This window comes from Pan troglodytes, chromosome 20, assembly GCF_028858775.2.
Source record: "Pan troglodytes isolate AG18354 chromosome 20, NHGRI_mPanTro3-v2.0_pri, whole genome shotgun sequence".
NCBI lineage: Eukaryota > Metazoa > Chordata > Mammalia > Primates > Hominidae > Pan > Pan troglodytes.
In genome coordinates, this window is record NC_072418.2 from 15248133 (window position 1) to 15256859 (window position 8727).

The following is an 8727-nucleotide window of genomic DNA, read 5'->3' on the forward strand; positions in this document are numbered from 1 at the left end:
ACTGGAGTTTTTGTGACAGCGATCATCTATAAAGAAACCAAGAGAAGTAAGCAAACATTTGAACTAGCTCAGACAAGCAGCCTGCTTCACCCGCAGTTCACAAGGAAAACCCACAATCATAACGTTAAAAATATTCCCAAGCGCCGGGCGCGGTGGCTCACGCCTGTAATCCCAGCACTTTGGAAGGCCAAGGTGAGAAAATTGCTTAAGGTCAGGAGTTCAAGACCAGCCTAACCAGCATGGTGAAACCCCATCTGTACTAAAAATACAAAAATTAGCCAGGCGTGGTGGCAGGTGCCTGTAATCCCAGCAACTCGGGAAGCTGAGGTACGAGAATCGCTTGAACCCGGGAGGGGGAGGTTGCAGTGAGCCGAGATAGCGCCATTGCACTCCAGCCTGGGCGACAGAGCGAGACTAAAAAATGAAATATGAAATGAAATGAAATAATGAAATGAAGAAATGAAATATAAAATAAAATAATCCCAAGCTTGGGACCCAGACTCTAACTGCTGAAATGGAACCCCAGTGTGGATCAGAACCTGGTGATGAGACAGGGACACTTAAGAATTCAACTTTGGGAGCTCAAGGTGCCCTCCAGTCCTCTCCTCACAGTGTGGAAACACTCTTTCCTTCAAAACCTTCATTTGTACCAGCAGGAAACTCTCACCCGAAGTCAATGTAAAGTCATGACCTAAATAAACTGTCATGTTCCCAAACCTTTTCTCCAGGGGACAATGCAAACAAGTTTTTCACTGAGCCTGACCTTCACAGATTTTCTTCATGTATACAAATTACAGCCTGACCTCAGCGACCCCATGAATGCTAAAACCAAAACACTGTCCAGGAAATGGCCCCAGGCGCCAAAGGTACAACCTCAGAAAAGACAGAACCCTCCACCCCCAACCCAACCACATCTGCACTTGGATCTCCTGCTTTTCACAGCTCTGCAGCTTCTCAGAATCCACATTCCTGGCCAGGCACGGTGGCTCACACCAGCACTTTGAGAGGCCCAGGTGGGCGGATCACCTGAGGTCAGGAGTTCAAGACCAGACTGGCCAAATGGTGAAACCTCGTCTATAGTAAAAATACAAAAATTAGGCGGGTGTGGTGGCGCATGCCTGTAATCCCAGCCACTCGGGAGGCTGAGGCAGGAGAACCGCTTGAACCCGGGAGGCAGAGGTTGCAGTAAGCCCAGACTGCGCCACTGCACTCCAGCCTGGGTGCCAAAACAGTGAGACTCTGTCTCAAAAAAATAATAAAAGTAAAAAATAAAATTAAAATTAAAAAAAGAATCTGCACTTTTGAGCAGCTGGAGGCCACCTGCAAGGGAGGGCAGGCTGCCCAAGAAGCACCCTTTCCCTCTCTTTGCAGGCTCCAGACTGGTCTCAGGCTCTCCTGCCCACTGCAGTTTATTCACTTGCTTCTCACCAACACTGATCCACTTAGGTAAGAAAAAAGACCTTCAATCCCCTTTGCTGTTTGTTTGTTTGTTTGTTTGTTTGTTTTTAAGAAACTAGCAGAGTTCCTGCTTTCCTTCTGTGGTTATGTATAAGCTGGAAGACAAAAAATTCTAAAATACTTTATATGGATTTTAAAACTGGCAAGTAATGATTCCTTTGAGAAAACAAAGATATCAGCTATGCTATTATGATTTATACATTGGTTTCCATCCATGGTTCCTGACTCATAACTCCCATAGTCCTTATTACAGTAAACAGAAACTCTCTCTCTCTGACCTTCTCCTGCCCCCATTCACCTGTCCACTGCAGAACTCTAATGTGATCGTGGGTCATAAGACTTTCACTCCAAAGAGTGCCCTGTCCTGTATGCTGGGGAAAGGAATTCTACACAGAAGCCAAAAATTATCTGGACAGGGGTTGGATGCAGTGGTTCACGCCTGTAATCCCAGCACTTTGGGAGGCTGCGGAGGGAGGATTGCTCGAGCCCAGGAATTCAAGACCAGCCTGGGAAAGATGTCGAGACCCCATCTCTATGAAAAATAAATAAAAAGGCCGGACGCGGTGGCTCATGCCTATAATCCCAGCACTTCAGGAGGCTGAGGTGGGCGGATCATGAGGTCAAGAGATCGAGACCCTCCTGGCCAACGTGGTGAAACCCCCGTCTCTACTAAAAATACAAAAATTAGCTGGGCGTGGTGGCGCGTGCCTGTAGTCCCAGCTACTTGTAGTCCCAGCTACTTGGGAGGCTGAGCCAGGAGAATCACTTGAACCCAGGAGGCGGAGGTTGCAGTGAGCCGAGATCACTACTGCACTGCAGCCTGGCAGACAGAGTGAGACTCCGTCTCAGAAAAAAATATTTTTCTTTTTATTTATTATTATTATTATTTTGAGACGGAGTCTTGCTCTGTCGCCAGGCTGGAGTGCAGTGGCGAGATCTCAAGTTGCTCACTGCAACTTCCGACTCCTAGGGTTCAAGTGATTCTCCTGCCTCAGCCTCCTGAGTAGCTGGGATTGCAAGTGTGTGCCACTACGCCTGGCTAATTTTTGTATTTTTAGTAGAGATGGGGTTTCACCATATTGGCCAGAGTGGTCCTGAGCTCCTGACATCAAGAGATCCACCCGCTTCGGCCTCCCAAAGTGATGGGATTACAGGCGAGAGCCACTGTGCCCAGCCTAATAATTTTTTGTTTCCTTTCTTTAAAACTGTTTTAGGTGTGGCGTCACATGGCGTGGCAGCACATGGTGTGGTGGTATATGCCTGTAATCCCAGCTACTCAGGAGGCTGAGGCAGGAGAATCACTTGAACCCACCAGGCAGAGGTTGCAGTGAGCCGAGATCTTGCCACTGCACTCCAGCCTGGGTGACAGAGTGAGACTCCATCTCAAAAAAAAAAAAAAGAGAGAGAGAGAAAGAAAGGAAAGAAAGAAAGAAGGGAGGGAAGGAAAGAGAGAGAAAGAGAAAGAAAAAGGAAGGAAGAAAGAAAGAAAGGAAGGAAGGAAGGAAGGATTATACCAGTGCTGGGGAGGACATAAGAGAAACTGGATTCTACTCCTACTCCTACTTTGGTGGTGGAAATGTAAAATGGTACAGAGAGCGCGGCGAGACGCAGAGTGCGGCCGGCTTGCCGAGTCCCAAGCAGGCAGGTGAGCTGGAGGGCGGGGATGTCCCGGGACAGGCCGCGGCACCTGCCCCGCAGACACCGGGGCCCTCGCTCCGCCGGGCACAGACGAAGCCCCAGCCGAGACGCAGCGCCTCCGGGTGGCTGCGGGAGCGGCGGGCGGGAAGCGGGGCGGTCGCGATGGGCGTCAGGGTGCAGAGGGCCCTGGAGGCGGTCTAGGGACACAGGCTCGGCCGCCTTGCTTTAGACCAGGAAGCCGCGCAGATCCGGGACCTGGGGTACCTATCTGTCCCAGTGGGGCGAGACCTACCTAGCCCTGACGATAGCGGAGAATAGCCTTAACCGGCCTGGAAGGTGAACGAGTCCCCTGACTACGAGTGGAACGATTAGCGGCCATGCGGCTGTTCGCCTTCGTTCTACCAGACCTTCATATGGAAGAGAGAAATGGTAAAATGGCCTGGCACATGTGGTCCTGGGAAATCCCCAACACCCTTTGGGAAGATTTACTGACCGTCTATAGAAGGCCTGTGTAGGCCAGGCACGGTGGTGGCTCACGCCTGTAATCACAGCACTTTGGGAGGCCAAGGCGGGTGGATCACCTGAAGTCGGGAGTTCAAGACCAGCCTGACCAACATGGTGAAACCTGGTCTCTACTAAAAATACAAAAATTAGTCGGGCGTGGTGGCGGATGCCTGTAATCCCAGCTTCTCGGGAGGCTGAGGCAGGAGAATCACTTGCAGTGAGCCGAGCTCGCAGCCATTGCACTCTAGCCTGGGCAACAAGAGTGAAACTCCAGCTCAAAAAAAAAAAAAAAAGAAGAAGGCCTGTGTCTATAATAGGAAAAAGCTGCTCAACTTCTCCCTCAACCTAAAATTTTTTTTATTTATTTAATTTTATTTTTTTGAGACGGAGTCTTTCTCTGTTGCCCAGGCTGGAGTGCAGTAGCGCAATCTTAGCTCACTGCAACCTCCGCCTCCCGGGTTCAAGTGATTCTCCTGCCTCAGCCTCCCAAGTAGCTGGTACTACAGGCCACACCACCACGCCCGGCTAATTTTTATATTTTTAGTAGACGGGATTTCTCTATATTGGTCAGGCTACTCTCAACCCCCTGACCTCGTGATCCGCCCGCCTCAGCCTCCCAAAGTGCTGGGATTACAGGCGTGAGCAACCGCTCCCGGGTTTGTTTGTTTTGTTTGTTTGTTTGTTTTGAGACAGAGTCTCACTCTGTCGCTCAGGCTGGAGTGCAATGGCAGGATGTCAGCTCTCTGCAACCTCCACGTCGCGGGTTCAAGCGATTCTCCTGCCTCAGCCTCCCAGGCAGCTGGGATTACAGGCGCCCACCACCACGCCCCACTAATTTTTTTGTATTTTTGTAGAAATTGGGTTTCACCACGTTTGCCAGGCTGGTCTCAAACTCCTGACCTCAGGTGATCTGCTGGCCTCAGCCTCCCAAACTGCTGGGATTACAGGCGCAAGCCAAGGCGCCTGGCCTTTCCTGGGAATTTTAAAACAAAATATGCAAAATATATTCATTTACGAACTCTACATTTGTCATTGCACTCCAGCCTGGGCAACAAGAACGAAACTCCGTCTCAAAAATAAATAAATAAATAAATAAATAAAAATAAAAAATAAAATTCCTATGAAATATTGTCTTCTGAAGATTTGAGCATTTTTGCCCACTGGGTTGATGGAGACAGAAAGGGTTCTAGGCCAGAATGTTCATATTTGGAAGACTTTCAAATTATAACTGTTGTCACATGTTTGCAGTTTATTCAAGACTGCTGTTACATAGTGGAAAAATTAACTCCTTACTTCAAATGTCTAGTCTACCTAGATGTTTGGAAGTGTCCCACGTATATTAAATGTAGAGGTAGTGAAATATCACTGTAAATATCTTTTTGTTAAAATTTATAGGAAACACTGCCTTTTGGAAATTGAATTGTTTAACTACCTTTGTGAGCAGTGTAGTACTGTGTATAGTTGTTCGATAGTTTAGAGGAGGTGGGAGGGAAGAAATTGCAAAAGGTAATAGGCCAGTGTGTTCATAATTGGACATTTTCAGACACTATTTTTCTGTATGTTTTGTGCATTTTGTTTTGCTCTGTATATAGCATATACAATGGGCAAATGCATCCTAATTTTGCAACATCTAATTGCTGGATGTTAAAGAGGTTGCCAGTGTGTGATAAAGTACTTAGTAAATTTAGCATATTTTGTATACTTTGTGTTGAAATTCATAGGAAACTTGTCTTCTGTGAATGACTTTTGGATAGGAGTTTGTTCAACCATCTCTAAGCATTACACATGCGTGTACTTGTCCACTGGATTGAAAGCAGAGAGAAGGAAGTGAGGAGGGAATGGTTCAAGGCCAAAATGGTCATATTTAGGAGATACCTCAGATTATAACCACGGTTACATATGTGGAATTTTATTTAACAGTGCGTGTACATGGTGGACAAGTTAGATGAAATATCTAGTATTTCTAGATATTTGGAAGTGCTTCATGTATTTAAAAGTAGTAGTAGCATAACACTGTTTTTTGTTTTTGTTTGAGACGGAGTCTCACTCTGTCACCCAGGCTGGAGTGCAGTGGCACGATATCGGCTCATTGCAACCTCCGCCTCCTGGGTTCAAGCAATTCTCCTGCCTCAGCCTCCTGAGTAGCTGGGATTACAGGGGTGCACCACCATGCCCAGCTACCTTTTGTGTTTTTAGTAGAGACAGGGTTTCACCATGTTGGCTAGGCTGGTCTTGAACTCCTGACCTCAGATGATCCACCCACCTAGGCCTCCCAAAGTGCTTGGATTACAGGCATGAGCCACTGCGCCCGGCAAATAATACTTTTTGTAAATAACTTTTAAAAACTGATGGGGCTGGGGCCAGGCACGGTGGCTCACGCCTGTAATCCCAGCACTTTGGGAGGCCGAGGTGGGTGGATCAGGAGGTCAGGAGATGGAGACCATCCTGGCTAACATGGTGAAACCCCGTCTCTACTAAAAATACAAAAAATTTGCCGGGTGTGGTGGCAGGAGCCTGTAGTCCCAGCTACTCGGGAGGCTGAGGCAGGAGACTGAGGCAGGAGACTGGCGTGAACCCAGGAGGTGGAGCTTGCAGTGAGCAGAGATCGCACCACTGCACTCCAGCCTGGGCAAGAGAGCGAGACTCCATCTCCAAAAAAAAAAAAGTATACCACTGGATTCTGCAAACCTCCCGAGCACACGTCGGTAGCCGGCTCCCTGGCTGTCTGAATTACCAAGCTGTCTCCCCAGCTGTATTTCCAAAATGTCACTTTCTAACAAGCTGATGCTGGACAAGCTGGACGTGAAAGGGAAGCCGGTCGTTATGAGAGTCGACTTCAATTTTCCTATGAAGAACAACCAGATAACAAACAACTGGAGGATTAAGGCTGCTGTCCCAAGCATCAAATTCTGCTTGGACAATGGATCCAAGTCAGTAGTCCTTATAAGCCACCTAGACTGGCCTGATGGTGTCCCTATGCCTGACAAGTACTCCTCAGAGCCAGTTGCTGTAGAACTCAAATCTCTGCTGGGCAAGGATGTTCTGTTCTTGAAGGACTGTGTAGGCCCAGAAGTGGAGAAAGCCTGTACCAACCCAGCTGCTGGGTCTGTCATCCTGCGGGAGAACCTCTGCTTTCATGTGGAGGAAGAGGGAAGGGAAAAGATGCTTCTGGGAACAAGGCTAACGCTGATCCAGCCAAATTAGAAGCTTTCCAAGCTTCACTTCCCAAGCTAGGGGATGTCTATGTCAATGATGCTTTTGGCACTGCTCACAGAGCCCACAGCTCCATGGCAGAAGTCAATCTGCCACAGAAGGCTGGTGGTTTTTTGATGAAGAAGGAGCTGAACTACTTTGCCGAGGCCTTGGAGAGCCCAGAGCGACCCTTCCTGGCCATCCTGGGCAGAACTAAAGTTGCAGACAAGATCCAGCTGATCAAGAATATGCTGGGCAAAGTCAATGAGATGATTATTGGTAGTGGAATGGCTTGTACCTTCCTTAAGGTGCTCAGCAACATGGAGATTGGCACTTCTCTGTTTGATGAAGAGGGAGCCAAGATTGTCAAAGACCTAATGTCCAAAGCTGAGAAGAATGGTGTGAAGATTATCTTGCCTGTTGACTTTGTCACTGCTGGCAAGTTTGATGAGAATACCAAGACTGGCCAAGCCACTGTGGCTTCTGGCATACCTGCTGGCTGGCTGGGCTTGGACTGTGGCCCTGAAAGCAGCAAGAAGTATGCTGAGGCTGTCACTCAGGCTAAGCAGATTGTGTGGAATGGTCCTGTGGGGTTTTTTGGGGTTTTTTGTTTGTTTGTTTGTTTGTTTTTTGAGATGGAGTCTCACTCTGTCACCCAGGCTGGAGTGCAATGGCGCGGTCTTGGCTCACTGCAACCTCCACCTCCCTGATTCAAGTGATTCTCCTGCCTCAGCCTCCCCAGTAGCTGGGATTACTGGTGCGTGCCACCACGCCCGGCTAATTTTTGTATTTTTAGTAGAGACTGGGGTTTCACCATGTTAACCAAGCTGGTCTCGAACTACTGACCTCATGATCTGCCCACCTTGGCCTCCCAAAGTGCTGGGATTACAGGCATGAGCCACTGCGCCCGGCCTTCTGTAGGGGTTTTTGAATGGGAAGCTTTTGCCCGGGGAACCAAAGCCCTCATGGATGAGGTGGTGAAAGCCACTTCTAGGGGCTGCATCACCTTCGTAGATGGTGGAGACACTGCCACTTGCTGTGCAAAATGGAACATGGAGGATAAAGTCAGCCAGGTAAGCACTGGGGGTGGTGCCGGTTTAGAGCTCCTAGAAGGTAAAGTCCATCCTGGGGTTGATACTCTTGGCAATATTTAGTACTTTCCTGCCTTTTAGTTCCTGTGCACAGCCCCTAAGTCAACTTAGCATTTTCTGCATCTCCACTTGGCATTAGCTAAAACTTTCCATGTCAAGATTCAGCTAGTAGCCAAGAGATGCAGTGCCAGGAACCCTTAAATGGTTACACAGAATCTCAGCTCATCTCTACTGCAAAAATTAAAAAAGTGAGGTGAGAGGATCGCTTGATCCTGGGAGGTTGAGGCTGCAATGAGCCATAATCTTGCCACTGCACTACCTGGGAGTGACACCCTGTCTCGAAAAAACAACAACAACAACAACAAACTGGCACTCCACATTCAAAGGGAAGAGAATTAAACTCCATTTAAAGGGACTAAATGTTTCTGTCTCCCACCTCCAATAAATTAATATAATAAATCCCTACTCTCCAGTGTGCTGGTATTTGCAGATGGGGCCTCTGGGAGATAATTGGTGAGGTCATGAGGGTGGGGCACGCATGATGGAATGAGTTACCTTATAAGAAGAGACACCAGGGCCAGGCGCGGTGGCTCACGCCTGTAATCCCAGCACTTTGAGAGGCCGAGGTGGGCGGATCATGAGGTCAGGAGATAGAGACCATTGTGGCTAACACTGTGAAACCCCATCTCTACTAAAACTACAAAAAATTAGCCAGGCATGGTGGCGGGCACCTGTGGTCCCAACTACTTGGGAGGCTGAGGCAGGAGAATGGCGTGAACCCAGGAGGCGGAGCTTGCAGTAAGCCGAGATCGCGCCACTGCACTCCAGCCTGGGCCACAGAGTA

At 48.4% G+C, this 8727-nt stretch overlaps 1 protein-coding gene across 1 annotated transcript; it reads left to right on the top strand.

Annotated features, from left to right (window-relative positions):
• Window positions 1-6262: 6262 nt before the first annotated feature.
• Window positions 6263-8323, top strand: LOC455744 (phosphoglycerate kinase 1-like). The gene is given in 3 exon segments (XM_024351848.3): window positions 6263-6745; window positions 6748-7401; window positions 7714-8323. Coding segments are annotated over 3 exon segments (1269 nt in total). The 5' UTR covers window positions 6263-6363; the 3' UTR covers window positions 7947-8323.
• Window positions 8324-8727: the final 404 nt, after the last annotated feature.